This window comes from Sarcophilus harrisii, chromosome 3, assembly GCF_902635505.1.
Source record: "Sarcophilus harrisii chromosome 3, mSarHar1.11, whole genome shotgun sequence".
Lineage (NCBI taxonomy): Eukaryota > Metazoa > Chordata > Mammalia > Dasyuromorphia > Dasyuridae > Sarcophilus > Sarcophilus harrisii.
In genome coordinates this window covers 18192978-18208972 of record NC_045428.1, presented here as the reverse complement: position 1 = coordinate 18208972, position 15995 = coordinate 18192978, and the positions used below count along the sequence as shown (strand labels likewise).

At 40.4% G+C, this 15995-nt stretch overlaps 1 protein-coding gene across 1 annotated transcript; it reads right to left on the bottom strand.

The window, feature by feature from the left end:
* Nucleotides 1–549: 549 nt before the first annotated feature.
* IL12A (interleukin 12A) lies at nucleotides 550–8064 on the bottom strand. The gene is made up of 6 exons (XM_031957589.1): nucleotides 7734–8064; nucleotides 6357–6502; nucleotides 3516–3623; nucleotides 3372–3413; nucleotides 3138–3278; nucleotides 550–1191 (listed from the first exon to the last, which is right to left on the bottom strand). Exons 1-6 carry the CDS (start codon nucleotides 7762–7764, stop codon nucleotides 1000–1002), a joined length of 660 nt encoding a protein of 219 aa, XP_031813449.1. The 5' UTR covers nucleotides 7765–8064; the 3' UTR covers nucleotides 550–999.
* Between the last annotated feature and the right edge of the window lie 7931 nt (nucleotides 8065–15995).

The window sequence follows — 15995 nt, the reverse complement described above, 5'->3', positions numbered from 1 at the left end:
CAGTTGTGGGACCCTAAACAAATAACTAATCAAGTCTCAGGGCTCAGACTGCCTCAAAATGGGCTCTCTAAGTTGCAGAGTAAGTGCTGATGAGCATTAATGGAGGGAGTTTCCTTGAAGGGAATTCCTTTTGCCAATGGTATCATGGGTTTGGTCCAAAAAAATAAATAAATAAAAGATTATTCTGGTTAAAAGGTGAAATGGAGAATGGAAGGAGGAAGATCTGGGTTCAGTTCAAAAGATTGTTGATGACTCTAGCTGACTCACAGAGTCTATCCATTATAGTTAAATTCCTGACCTGTTTATTGATGAGAGGGCTTTTCACAAAGGAAGGTCCTTATACCTTTGAAACCATAAGTCCAAATCCCACCAAAAATATTCTTCTGGTGATATTCAATGGCTTCAAAGCATGACACACCACAATCTCTGTATCATCAAAACTTTATTCATATAAGAACAAAATTCACAGAGAATGCCTCAAATTTATTAGATAATAAATATTTGAATAAATATAAATAAATATGTTACTTTTCAACATGCTTCCACAAAAACTTTAAAAGGCATAAATAAATATTTCTGAATAAATATTCCTGAATAAATATTTCTGAATACATTCAAGTCTTCCACGTTTCAGACATTTAGGTACAGAAATAGCTTATAAATACTTGTTTTCCCTATCAAAGTGAAAGAGGAAGATGTTTAGTCAGAACATTCATTTGGTCAAGAAAATCAAGATGATTCCATCCATTGTAAAGTTAGTGATATACTGATCAAATGAATGGTTCGTATTGACCATATCTTTCATGGACTGTGCTATGGAGAATGTAAACAAAGGCAATATAAATAGAATAATTTAAGCAAAATGATATGGAACCCAGCTGATCCTCCCCTTTCCCTAATTCCCCAAATCATTCCCAATAAAAACTGCTATTGGGTAATATCTCATGGAAATTTCACAGGAATTCCCATGATGGTGATGATGATCTTCAGGATCTCTGCTTATCCCAAAGACCTGAAGCCACTGGGTGATGAGTCCTTTAGGAAGCACAGGTAGTTCCTCATTCTATCGATGGTCACAACCCGGATTCTAAAAGCATGAAGGAGGAGGCAGAGCTTGACTTTAGCCTTGTAGAAGTCAGGTTCTTTGGGTGAAGGGGTCACTGTCATGTTTTCACTACTGAAATTCAGGGCCTAGGACAGTAAGAATAGAGCATGACATAGAATGTGTTCCAAAATGAAAACAAATCTATCAGAAGAATGGGAAAATCCAGCATTCAGCTCAGATCCTCTACCACAGATCTAGAGTTGGACAAGACATAAGGGACCATCTACTCCAACACCCCTCATTTAAATATGTTTTATATTTAAAATTAGAAAAAAGAATTGAGTTGTTCAAGATGGTGCCCACAGGAAGTGACCAAGTCAAGCTTTCAATCCAGGTCCCCTGATTTCTAAGTCTCGGCTCTTTCCTCATACTATACTAACTTCTCAGTGATTTCCCAGATCTCAAGCTTGGTCTCCCAACTGACTTTCAACCAGATGACCAGACAGAAGGGAAGACATTACCCACAGGGTAATGGACCAAGGGCCAAGGACCAGTTAGAGAACTTTGAAAAATCTCTAGAAGCCTGTTTGGAAACCATCACTTGGGAGATGGTAAGGAACAATCCAATGAAGATGGTCTCTACTGCAATTCTCGATTATTTTTAAAGTGTTACATTAAAAATTGTAATCACTTTAGAATCAGAATCGATTCATGTAGTTGATCAGAACTATTTTAGTAATCTCCTATGACTCATGATTCTCCATTTAGTTCTTTCCCAAAGTTAGCGCTTTCTCTCAGTTGAAATGGCTTTATATATATCTTGTGTTTTTTTTAAGTTAAGTCAAATCAAAAAGCATTTATTAAGTACCTACTCTGTGCTAGGAAACAAAGAAAGGCAATTCTTGTCTTTAAACTCACATTTATGGGAAGAGACAATATGCCAATGACGAGGCTCCGTACAAGATATAGACAGAGTAGATGGAAGATAATTTGGGAAAGAATGGAGATTGGAGATTGGAGATACATATATCTTTTCCTAGTAGACTGCATTTTTTTTTTTCTGAGGCAATTGGGGTTAAGCCCAAGGTCACACAGCTAAGAAGTGTTGACTGTTGGAGGTCAAATTTGAACTCAGGTCCTTCTGATTTTAGGGCTGGTGCTCTATCCACTGCACCACCTAGCTGCCCCGACTGCAAATTCTTTAAGGACAGGAACTGTTTGGTTTTTGTCTTTGTATCCCCAGTGCCTAGTACATAGAAAGAACTTCATAAATGCTGGGTCACAGGTTGAATGACTTGCCTATGATCAATAGCACATAGTAGGCACTTAATCAAAGTTGGGTCACAGCTTGAGTGACTTGCTTATGATCAATGGCACATAGTCGGGACTTAATAAATCTTGGGTGAAAGGTTAAGTGACTTGCCTATGGTCAGCAGCACATAGTAGGCATCTTCCTGAGTTCCAATCTGACCTCAAACACTTCCTACTAGTCTGATCACAGGCAAGTCACTCCAACCCGTGTGCCTCAGTTTCCTCATGTGTAAAATAAGTTGGAAAAGGAAATGGTAAGCCACTCCAGTATTTTTGCCAAGAAAACCCCAAAGGGAGCTATGAAGAGTCAGACATGACTGAACAAGAACATTGCATTGACTCTTATGAACACAGGACATTGTAATACTACTATGCTAAGTACAGTTGCTGCTATCATTCAATATACACATTCAATAAATACTAATAAATCAAGCACCCCTGTTCTTTGTCATCTGTAAGCTCCTAGACAGTAAGAGACTTTATTCTTAAGTCAAGTCAATAAGCATTTATTAGATGCCTACTATGTGCCAGGAAACAAAGAAAGGCAATCCTTGACTTCAAGCTCACCCTCTAAGGGAAAGAAACTACATGCCAATAATTAGGCTCCGTAAAAGATACAAAAAAAGTAGGCAGAAGGTAATTTGAGAGAGGATGCATAACTCTAGAGCTTAGCATAGTGCCTGGCTCACAGTAGTCATTTAATAAATGTTATATTGATCGACTGACATATAATACAAGTAAATAAACACAAGCAATATATATATATATATTTTTTTTTTACCTGCATCATCTCATCAATAGCAGCCAACATATTTTGATCCAGAGAAATCTGCCTTGTAGGGTCCTTTGCAAGAGTTTCCTCGACCACTTTAAACTCAGTCTTATAAGTCTCCAGATCCTTATAGATGCTCTTAAGACACAACTGTTACAGGATATAACATAAGGTTAGGGAAACATAAAATTTCACCAAAAACTTTTAAGAAAAAAATCATAATAAGGGAGCTTCCTGTTTTACCTTAACGGAAAGTTTCTCTTTGGAATCCAGGCAACTTCCATTCTAAAATCAGAGAAGTCAGACATTAATGATGAAAATTTTCCCCGTTGGATTAGAAATGAAATTCTTTTGAAGAGGATAACAAAAGACAAAAACCATTTCTACCTTGATCAATTCTGGGGGTAAGCAGACCCTGCCTGTGTTGCTTTCGGTGATATCTTCATGATCGATCTCTTCCAAGGAACAAGAGTAAAGTTCAAGTTTTTGTCTTGCCTGTAGAAGAAATAAAGGCACCAGATTGATCAGTTTCTCAAATGTCCTATCTGATGAATTTTACCAGAATTTCACTAGAATATTAGGGTCAGCTTGGGCTACCCTGACTTCCATCTCCTTGTTCTGTTCAAAATCTTATCAACCACAAAAAGATAGGAAACAGCCCATTTCAATCACGCGTATCTCTCTTTGATCCCCCACTTCAAACATGCTTCTTTCAGTGATTGTTTTCTATTATACAAACAGCATCAATCATTTCAACAAAATGGGCTGATTAGTACCCGCCCTTCTTTGATACTTGTTTGTGGCAAATAGCTTTTTTTCCTCAGACAAATCTTTTTTCAAATATAATTTTCAAAGAAGGAAACATTAAGGATGCTTTAAAAAAATTTCCCCCCCATTTTGACCTATGATTTCATGAGTATAAGGAACTTCAGCTATGGAAATTCCCTCCAATGAAGCAGATAGGCAACTTCATGAGATTGGAGTCCATAGAAACATCTTTAGAGCTGGGAAGAACCTTAAAGATCAGACACTCCAGAAGTTTTATATTAAAAAACAAAAACAAAAACAAATAACAAACAGAAATCAACTTCTTTCTCTACAAAGATACACTGTTTGTTGCTCTTTGCAAAATAAGTAGCTACTTTGGCACTTTGTTCCAGTGAGTTTGACAAGGTGAATGCTATGACCCCCCTGAGATTAAATACAGGAGCTTTTCAACTCAATTACTGTTACTTGGTAACTGACAACTTTCACTTAAAACAGGACTTTTTAAACTTTTCCCACTCGTGTCCCTTTTTTGCCCAAGAAACTTTTATGTGACCTCGGATATATAGGCATAAAAAATAGGATGCGAGTCAAACATTTATAGATATTAAATCATAATTTCTCAACCCTCACATTCAGTTAGAGACCCCATATGGGTTCTGAAAACCACAGTTTAAGGAATTGGGGCTTAGAACAAACTTTCTTCTTAACAGGAAACAAAATAGCTTGTCCTGGTCGGACTTTGAGATTATCAAAACAGTATACAATATATCCAATCAAAGCATTTTTTTTCTCTCCACCTGATAAGCTATTCCTCAGCTTGGTGAGCATCCCTTGTGTGCAGCTTTGGGGCACAGTGGATAAAACACTGGGCCTGAGTTCAGGAAGAACTGAGTTGAAATCCAGTTTTAAATACTTCTGGTTATGTGATGCTGGACAAGTCACTTATGCTTTGTTTGCCTTAGTTTCCCCATCAATAAAATGAGAATAATAATAGCATCTACCTCTCAGAGTTGTAAGGATTAAATGAAATAAGTGTAAAGTACTTGCCACATAAGTACTATATAAATGTTAGCTGTTATTATTTTTAATCAAGATTGGGCTCAATGATGGCTTCACTTTGTGAAGCTCTAGGAAATGTTAAAGGAGAAAGCCTGGGTTGAAAGAGATCTTGTGGCCTGGAAGTAAGATGGAAAAGTGTTTCTATAATATCCAGTATGGAAATACCTAAAGAAAGTTTTAATACAGTGTCAGGGTCACAAATAGAAATATCAGCTCTTCTACAACACAAATTAGGTTTGAGTACTTCCAAAAAGATATTGTTTGCTTTTGCCTTTTAAAATGAGAAATCCAGATGTTACCAGGAGCAGGAAATAAGATTGGGAGTTTGTGTTTTGGGGTGGGGGACGGGGATGGTTTGTGATTTAATTGTATGGAAATTCCCTCCATACTGCAAGGCTACAAATCACAAATTGGAGAGTCTCTAAGACCCTATTAAGAGAGTTGCCAGTGCTCTAAGCTTTGAGTTTTGGTCTTCTTTCAAATGGGCGTCCAAATAATTCTCAGATATAGTGAAACTTGGGGAAAACAAAGCCTTTGCACTCACAAGATCTCTCAGTTCAAAGCTCTAATGTATAGAGCAAGGGAAGGGCCATATTAAGGTAACAGGGCAAAATAGAAAATAGAAAATCTGCTCTAAATTAGTTGTCGCTGGCATTATCTATGCCATCTATAATAATTCAATTGCATCTTCCTCTTGGCCAGTTTCAGAACTTCCTTCCTTCCTTCTTTCCTTCCTTCCTTCCTGCGCAGTTTAATGATTTGTCCAGAGTCACAGAGCTAGTAAGTCTCTGAGGTAGGATTTGAACTCAGATTCTCCTGACTCCAAGACTAGTGCTCTATCCACTGAGCCATCCCACTGCCTTCAGAGCCATTCTTAAACAATCAATTGATTAATGCTCTTTTACTAATGTCTCCTTCAATGATAGTTAACCAGTTTGATAATTTAACCAACCCTTTTAAGAATGGGGGAACTGTCTGTTGACAGCCACATTCAACTTTAAAAATCACACAACTTTGAAAGGCTTAAGAATTCTTGCTCAGAGCCAAAACCAACTACAATTAACTACGATTCCAGAGAACGGATGAGGAAGCAAGCTACCCACAATCTAGCAAAGAGATGAAGGACCCAGGGAGCAGAAAAAGACACTTCTGGACATTTTTTGACGTGGGCAACGGGGGAGTGTGATTTATTTAACTATGCATATTCTTTATAAAGTTTTAGTTTTCCTTTTCCCCTTCCAGTGGGGGCAGGGAAGAAGAGAAAGTAAATGTTTTGGGTTGAAAAAATTCAAAACTTTAAAAATTACTTTGGTCCCTTTCGGTGTTGACAAGGAAAGAGAGGCACATTTTAAATGCTACAAGACTCTAAAATATCACAGAGGAAAAGGATCTTTGCTTTACCTGCTGAAGAGTCTCAGTGACGGTCCCCAGTAGGTTCTTGGAGCCTCTGAGATACTGGTGCATGCTGGGTTCAGACTGGATCACAGGAATGCTCTTGACCCAGTTGACTTGGCTAAGGCCAATAAGTATGGCAATGAGGAAGGTATCTGGAAGAGAGAGCGTTCATCTCAAGCTGTCTTTCTCTTCTCTTTTGGGGGTACAGACATTCTGATCAACAGCATATCTATTCCTCCCCTCCTCTTCCCCCCAGGGTTCAGATCTCTCTCATGCCTTATTCACTGCTTCCTTCCCTTTCCCATGTCAATCGCTTCGGGAAGATCAATGCCCTGACACAGGTTACCTACTTTCCCACTTGTCTCCCAGCCCAGCTTGTCCATCCACTAGATCTCCTTTGCTGTATTTTGCCTGCTCTCTATCACATTTTCCTTTCCCTCTCCACTCCTTCCCCAGCCCTTTTCTATTCTTCAAATCTCTTTTCTCAAAAAAAAAAAAAAAAAAAAAAAAAAAAAAAAAAAAAAACAGCTCTTTGTTGTATGCTTCCCCTGTTAGGGGGTACAATCCTGTTGGCAATTGCCATCCTGTGGATGGCTAAGGATTTGAGGGAAGCCATTTCGTTTCTGTGCCATCCTTCTGCGTTCTTGGGCACTCCACACAAAGGATCTGTAGTCACCGGAGATATTCAGTCCTAAACTGAGCAAGTTGTTTTTTTTTCCCCCCTCCTGAGGCAATTGGGGTTAAGTGACTTGTCCAGGGTCATACAGCAAGGAAATGTTAAGCGTCTGAGACTAGATTTGAGCTCAGATCTCCTGACTTCAGGGCCGGTGCTCTATCCACTGCACCACCTAGCTGCCCTGAAAGGATTATCCAAATCCATACAGGTAGGAAGGAGCAGAACTGAGGTTTGAACTCATAGCTTCAAAGCCCGGATCCACCAATCGTTTCCTTTATCATAAGATCCTAGATAGAGTCCAATTCCCTCATTTCCCAATTGGGTAAACTGAGTCACGATGGGACTTGGCCAAGGTAGGCAGCAGAGTTGGGATTTGCCCCCACATTGCCTCACACCGGATTCAGCATTTTCCCTCCTGGACCTTTCATGGACTCCTCTCCTCTCCTCCTTTAACAGATAAGGAAACTGAGGACCTCAAAAGGTACCCAAGGTCGCATGGTACCCAAATTGGGCCATTCGAACCCAGGTCTCCCCTATTCCAGCTCCAGCGGGGTTCATTACAGGACCCTGCTTCTGCCGGAAGGCTGGAGCTCCTCCCGATCGCATGCCCTGCATCCCGCCCCCTCCGGCCCCTCGGCCCGCGTCCCGTCCCCAGGCAGGGGGCCTGCAGGGCCGCCCGAGGGCCGCGGGTCCCGGTGACTACTCACATCGGAGCTGAGCGTCGCGACGTGGGCCCATGACGAGAGCGGAGAGGGAACGAGCGAGCCGGGCCGGGAGCGGGAGCGCAGGTGGGAGCCGGATGGAAGGTGGCCGGGGGGCGGCCCCTTTTATAGCGAGCGTCGGGACTTTCCTGGCTCCTCTGGGGCCCCTCTCGCCCCCTCCCCCTCCTCTCTTCTTTCTCTCTGTCTGTCTGTCTCTCCCAAGCTCCGGCTTTCTCTACCTCAGCTCTCGGTCTCACGTGGAGCCGGCTTGAGCCGGGCTCTCTTTCGGATTAAGTGTCCGGGCCGTCCATCCCACTCATCCCGAGACCCGGCCGAGCCCGGGCCGCCCGTCCCCGCCCCGCTCCGCCCCTCCCCGCCCCGTCCTGCCCCGTCCCGGAGCCCGCCCGGGATCCACCGCCGCCGCCCCCGGGCAAAACCGAAAGCTGGCCTTGGGAGTGGGGGCGGGGGTACCTGGCACAGCCGGCCGCCGCGAACGCAGCCCCGGGAGGCGAGGCGCTTGCCGGGGGACGCGCGGCGACAAGTGTCGAGAGCCGTCGAGAACCGGGACCGCTCTGCCGGCGCCCCTCCGCCACAGGCTCCCAACCTCAGGAGGCCCTGGGCGGGAAGACGCTGTTTAACTGGGTATGACTTTGGCGGGGGGGGGGCACAATCAGCCTCCCTTAGCGCCTGGTTCCAGGGAGCTGATGCCCTCGGAGGCCCTTTTTTATTTTTTAAAATCGCTTTTAATTTCCACAACACACGCAAAGAGAGTTTTCAACATCCACCCTTGCAGAACTTTGTGTTCCAGGTCTGTCTCCCTTTCCCTGGAAGGCAAGCAATCCAATGTATAGTAAACGTGTGATTCTCCTGGGCACAATGATCCTGCTGCACCCGAAAAATCAGATCAAAAAGAAAAAAAAAAGGACAAGAAAAAGAAAAAGAAAAGCAAACAACAATAACAACAAATAGATGTAAGTCTTATGTTGTGATCCACTCAATCCCTGGGACCTCTTTCAGGTGCAGCTGGCTCTCTCCATCACAAGACCATTGGAACTGGCCTGAATCATTATTGAAAAGAGCCACATCCACCAGAGTTGATCATCCCATAATCTTGTTGCCCTGTACAATGTTCTCTGAGGCTCTTTCTCTGATTTTATGCGAATCTTTAACTAAATTTCATTAGTTTCTTAAGGGGGAGTGTCAATGAACTTGGTTTTTAAATCAAGTATCTTGGTGGCTGTAGTGCAACGTAATTGGTTCCTTTTGTATTTTATACATTTAAAAACATTTTTTTTTCCTGAGAAAGGGTTCAGAGAAAGACATCACCAAAATAGGGAGAGGGAGCCGTGACAAAATGAGGAGCAGATTTCACCCATTAGACCAACATTTTCCCGGCCAGATGGAGACCACAGTGGACTCATTTGTGCAAGAGAGAGAAAAGGCAGTCAGATTGCTATGTTGCCACAGAAGGGTTAAGGACTGGAGTTGTGATTTCCAAATGTCGAAGGCTTATAAGGTAGAACAAGGAACCAAAAAGTTCTCCACAGGTTTTTGGGGCTGAAATTCATTAGGCGTAAATGCAAAGATTGAGGTTTGGGGAAAAAAAAGAATCTGACTTGGAGACTTGCTTAGAGAATCATTTATCCCATATAACAATAACAACAACTAAGAGGTTCATACTCTGAGCTCAACATGAATCATTGGTGTGAATTTGTTGTTCAGTTGTGATTCTTTGTGACCTCAAAGATCTTGGAGTGGTTTGTCATTTCCTTCTCTGGCTCATTTGATAGATGAGGAAACTGAGGCAAACAGGGTGAAGTGACTTGCTCAGAGTCACACATTAAGTGTCTAGGGCATATTTGAATTCAGGAAGAGAAGTCTTGGCTTCAGCCCTGACACTCTGCACTCTGGCATCTTGCATGATTCAAAACAAAGAGAGCTGGGGTAGTGGCAAGGGTTAGAAAGGGGCTGGAACTATGATGTCATTGGGATAGGGAACTCTTAGATGAGGAAATTCCCTTCATCAATGCAAGTCAGTCCCCTTTTCTGCCACTTAGTCTTGGAGAGTGATAGGAGAGACCAGGCATCCAGAAATAAGGAAATGATGGTCCCTGAGCACTCTGTCCCAGTCAAAGCACACCTGCAGTATTGCAGTATATCCCTTCTGGCTGTTGAAGTGTGAGGAGACTAATAGATGGTTAAGGAGCTGTGTCCTGTAGGAACAACTGCAAACTGGGCATGGCAGCACACGATTATGTCTCTCAGTCATGAGCAAAAGGGATTAGACTTGTTCTGTTTGGATTCAGAAGGCAGCAGCAGGATCAGTGGGTGGAAATTAGGAAAAAGGCAAATCAAAGCTTGATGCCAGAAACAACTTGGATGTCTTGGGAGGCGGAGGGCTCATTTGACTGGAGCAGAGGGTGAAGGATCCCTCATTGAGTGAATCTTACTGGGGGAACAGATTGGGTTGGATGGACACTGGTGTTCCTTCCAACTCGGACTGGCTGGGAACTCTTCAAAATGTGCAGAGCACTTAGAGTATGCTATTTCATTTGAATCTCAATCCAAATCTATAACTGGCACAACCACCCCCAGTTTGTGAGTTGTAGAATCTGACTCACCTAGATGAAGTTACTTGCTTGGGGAGCTCACTTGCCAGTGGTCATTGAGGTAGCTTATGCCAAAGGCAGGACTGGAGGGGTGAGACTTTCCAACTTTGGACTATCACCCTTTCCACTATAGTAGGTAACCCCTGTTCTCTGTGTGTATACAGTATAATGGAGGGAAGGATAAGTACATATAAAAATATATTGGCTTAATATAAAAGTTGACAAATACACATTTCTGTGTATGAAGAGAGAGAGAAAGAGGGAAGAGGGAAGGAGGAAAAGTGAGAGAAAAAGTGAGAAAGAGAGAAAAGGAGTAGGGAGGGAGAGGAGAGAGAGACAGAGAGAGACAGAGAGAGAGAGGAAAACAGAGGGAGGGAGGAAGAGAGAAAGAGAGAGAAAGAGAGAAACACACAGAGAGAAACAGAGTCAGAGAAAGATGGAGAAAGAGAGAGAGAAGTTGGGGCCAGGTTACAGAAGGCAAAAGACATCTCACATGGGATTCTGGTTTAGAGTAAAATGTTTTGGGTGGGAATCATTTAGGTTCTGCCCCTCTGTAAAACTTTGGGCAAATAGCTAGAATGTTATAGTGACAAGATACCTCCTTTTCCTCAACTGTAAAATGAAGGAGTTGGATGAACTGTAAGATCTCACGGGTGGTTCTTAATTTATGATTTCCTAGTCATCAGAGAGTAACAGGGGAAGGACCTGTGATCTTGTTCTTATAGGAAACTCTCAGTTGAGAAAAGTCCCTCTACCAATACAAGTTGACATTCTTTTTGCCACTTGGAGCACTGGGGTAGAGTAGAGGTTTTGTTCCTTTCTCAGGGTCCCACAGCAAGTATGGGTCAGAGGCCATCTCTTTATCCATGACTCGATACCATTTTGAACTCTACCCAGTTCAAATCAAATTTTAAAACACCTACACGGTCGTTCAATGTCTGCTATGTGCCAAATACATGCCAGGCACTCAGCAGACAACAGAAGGATAGCTGAGATACAATCCTTAAGGGAATAAGCATTTAAGTCGTGCCTATTGTGTGCTCCCAAAGATGAAAGTAGGAGAAAACCCCTTGCCCTCCCTCATTTGTAGAGATGGGAGCCCGTTGTTGAGAAACATCATACATACTGTCAGCCTCGGTTATGTATCAGTCAGTTGGTTTTGCTGAACTATTTTTATCCATCATTCTTTTTTTTTATTCTTTGTTACATGAAAAGGCTTACTGTGTAAGGGGAAGGGAGAAATCTCTTCAGAAATGAGGATGTAAAAATATAAGATAGTGCAAATTAAATTGAAATCCCCAAAGACAATGGTGAATTCCATTGTTGTGGATGTTCCTGGAGAGGCTGCTGCAGAGAAGTCTACCAGAATGGGGGTTTTTGGGTGTTTGCATTGCTCTGCCTAGCCACAACTCTGGGTGGGCTCAGATGCGGCTTGTTGGCCCACATGGATATTCCACCCAACTCTACTCTCATACACTGATTTCATTTTCCTCGGACCAGTTGTATGTTACCACTCTTGGGTCATTCCCTTCTCTTTTGGCAGTGGTCTGCCTGATTTCCCTAGAGGAGAACCTAGTCTCTTTTTAACCCCCCTCCCCCCATGTTGAATCTAGCTATCATGTCCTTGTCCCCATATTGATTCTTCTCTGTGCTCCATATCCTTAGTTCTTTCAGGCGATCCACATATGGGGAGGTCTCAAGGCTCCTTATTGGATTGGTTTTCTTCTGGATGACATGTCAGTGTCCATCCCTAAAGAATGACACCAGAACCAAATACAACACTCAAAGGGTACCATCATCTCCATTGTGGATATCAGGCAACCTATGATTGGGCTAGTCATTTTAAAATATCATTTCATTGACGGCATCTGCTTAGTTCTTTTCTATTTCTTCTCTTTCTGTGGAAGTTTGTCTACCTCAGTAACATCTACTTTTTTCTTTCCTTCTTTCTTCCTTTCTTTTTTCTCCTCTAATTCTTCTTTTCCTTTCTGTTTCTATGATTAGCTGGCCCCAATTTGAAATCAGAATATATTTAAAATATCTGTTATATTTTGAATGAAATTTGTTCATATTCTGAATTTTACAACCAAGTTTTGTTCTCTCTTTCCTTCCTTCCTTCCTTCCTTCCTTCCCTTCCTTCCTTCCTTCCTTCCTTTCCTTCCTTCCTTCCTTCCTTCCTTCCTTTCTTCCTTTCTTCCTTCCTTCCTTCCTTCCTTCCTTCCTTCCTTCCTCCTTCCTTCCTTCCTTCCTTTCCTTTCTTTCTTTCTTTCTTTCTTTCTTTCTTTCTTTCTTTTCTTTCTTTCTTTTCTTTTCTTTCTTTCTTTCCTTTCCTTCCTTCCTTCCTTCCTTCCTTTCCTTTCTCTTTCTTCTTTCTTTCTTTCTTTCTTTCTTTCTTTCTTTCTTTCTTCTTTCTTCTTCCTTCCTTCCTTCCTTCCTTCCTTTCTTCTTTCTTTCTTTCTTTCTTTCTTTCTTTCTTTCTTTCTTTCTTTCTTTCTTTCTTTCCTTCCTTCCTTCCTTCCTTCCTTTCTTTCTTTCTTTCTTTCTTTCTTTCTTTCTTTCTTTCTTTCTTTTCTTTCTTTCTTTCTTTCTTTCTTTCTTTCTTTCTTCCTTCCTTCCTTCCTTCCTTCCTTCCTTCCTTCCTTCCTTCCTTCCTTTCTTTCTTCCCTCTCTTTCTTATATACACATACAGATACAGACAGATGCACAAAAAACTTTAGTCAATCCTTCTTTAAAATGCCAATGAAGTTAAGTTGTTTTTAACTTAACTTACAGTGCAGGTTAAAAAATGTATATAGAATCTGGGAAGGATAATGAAGATGAAGGTGCTGGTGGTAACTGTGTGTGTGTGTGAGTCCACATCCAGAATTTTTATCTCAAATTTGAACTAATCTGACAAAGTATATTGACAACGGAGAAATTTGGTTAATTATTAACATTTTAATGAAACTTTCCTATATTTATTAACAAAATGTCACCATTTAACACACATCACCCTACTACTTCCCTCCATGATTTAATGAATTAGATAGATTTATTTCATACTGGATTATTTTTCCTTAAGAAAATTGGCATATTTTTTCTAGACAGTATTATCTTCAGGGACCAAAGAGCAAACAAAGAAAATATTATTTTTTTCTTAAAATTTTTTTTATCACAACCTATTTTGCAACCAATATTTCCTTCATTTCTTAATCTCTCTCCCATTCCTCTTCCTAGCGAACCATCCCTTGTGATAAAAAATTAAAAGACATCTTATGTAAAAGTTCAGCAAAACCAATCAATGTTTCAGTCACATCTGAAGTATATGCAAGATTTTCCAAGTCTATAGTGGCCCACTCATGCAAGGAAGGGAAGTGCATATTCTAAACACGTCTCCAGAGCTGAGATTGGGCATTCTAATTTACAAAACGATCAGTTTTCTCTTCCCTTTTTTGTTTCATTCTTTTTCTTTCCATTGTTGTGATCATTATGCATCTTGTTCCCTGGTTTTGCTCACTTCATTCTGTCTCTGATCATTCAAGTTTTTCCATACTTCTCTGAATTCTTCACATTTGTGGTTTCTTCCAGCACAGTAATATTCCGTGACATTCACGTACCACCAGGAAGCAGGTGTTTTCAAAACCCTGGGGTTGCAGATTGGTTCTTTGTCAAGAGTAATGACAACCATCTTTAAGGTACTTCCCCTTCTTTGCAGTCATCCCGCTATCTGAGGTGGCAGAACAGAAAAAGGAAAGAGACTTGTGGTTCAGAAGAAGTTTTTATTTTTATCTACTTCAGGGAAGAAGGAAAATTGTGTAGATTTTATGTGTACAGTTTTCTTCCCTCATAGGATGTAAAGGAAGGCTCTATTTCATTCTTAGCTTTGCATCTCTAGTGTTTGCCACAATGCATGGAATAAAGGAGACATTAAATAAACACATATTGATTGATTAATTAGTTAGTTATTCAGTTGGTTGGTTTAGGTTAATGGCTTCTATTCAAGGAGAGTGCTTTGAAAATAGTTCAAAATGTGTACAGCTGTAGAAAATCAAAATTGCCTAAGCTCAGAGTGGAAAAAACACCCAGTGGCCATCAAAAGCCTGACCAAGAATCCTGATGGACAAATGATGTTGTAACCTGTATTTGAAGCCGCTTAATAGGAGGAACCCACTCTCTCTTGAGGCCTTTTGACAACTTTATTGTTAAGAAGCTTTTCCTGATTTGGAGCTAAATTAGATTCTTTGCAGTTTTTAGACAGTAATTTATGATCTGCCTCAGACACATTTCCTTAATTTATGGGTATTCTTAGTAAATTTAGCCTAATAACTAAAGTCTATGCTTCCATCCAAAAGTTTAGAAACCAGACTTTAGCTTTGACTATATAATCCTCCCTAGAAAAATGTTTCTTTTGCTGACTAATCAATTCATGAAGAGTAACTGCTCACTCTGGAAAATATAGGAATGAGTCATTGAGGTTAGGGAATATCCTACATACTCATTGCTCTAGTTAAAACTTCAACTCATTTAAAACTGATTAAAGGAGCACATAACAAGCAACAAGCTATTTAGTTTTCTCTTTCTGGTTCATAGGAGATAATATTTCACGTTTGGTCAGAAATTCCCCACTTCCTTGGAAATTATTAATGGATTGCAAAAGCCAATATTCTTGACTTTATTCCAAGACCAGTTCTTTTTTTTTTTTTTTTTTTTTTAAGGCATTTAAGTAAACATTTTGAAGATCACAGACCTAAATTTACAGCATTTCTATTATTTTATGTGTAAATAAGTAGTGAATACATTTCCACCCACTCACTTATTCTACTAAACATTCGAAATAATTATAATATAAAATAATAGATAAGTTAAATATGAATAATTTTTTAAAAGTTTAGTCATTGGATTAATTGAGAGGCACACAATTGAAAAATGACTTTGTTTCATTTATCTGATTTCCCCCCCTCCCCCAATTAATACATGTGATTTCATTGCTCTAAGGAGCTCCTATTGTATAAACTCACTTTACACAGTACTTCAGCTGCTCTGCAACTTAGAGTCTTAGAGACTTGTCTGGGGCTCTGAGAAGTTGTGTAATGAGAATTGCACGGTGAACATGGAGAAAAGCAAAAATGGGCTCTCTGTCCCAAGGCAGCTCACATTCTAATAGGGTAGACACCATGCAAATAATTATAAATTATAATAAAATATGATAAGAAAAAAATTAAAAATAGATCTATCATCTATCTATCATCCTCTATCTATCATCTATCTATCTATCTATCCATCTATCTATCTATCCATCTATCTATCTCTCTATCTCTCTATTATCTATTTATCATCTGTCTATCTATATCTATGTATTTATCCACACATACATATCTCTTGAGCCATTGCCAGCTACCTTTCTAGCTGACATTCTGATTCACTGATCATTGACTAGAAATATGGTGTCTTGTCTCCCCAAAGTGAAGGATCTAGGAAACCACCTAAATTAACCATACTTTACACACACGCACAACACATGAATATATATGCATAAATGATGAGTACATACATGTAATGCACAATGGGTACTTACAAACATGTGTTTTATATGTATGTACATGTGTATGACTATAAATACACAGATGGATGCATATTTCTCCTTTTCCCTGAATTTATCTGAGTCTCTGCCTATTTTTCT

Coding starts and splice junctions, on each gene's coding strand:
- IL12A (XM_031957589.1), bottom strand. CDS start 7,764: ATGGGCCCACGTCGCGACGCTCAGCTCCGAT. Junction 3,414..3,515: donor TACCCCCAGAATTGATCAAG/GTAGAAATGGTT, acceptor CTCTGATTTTAG/AATGGAAGTTGCCTGGATTC. Junction 1,192..3,137: donor CTATTGATGAGATGATGCAG/GTAAAAAAAAAA, acceptor TTACTGTCCTAG/GCCCTGAATTTCAGTAGTGA.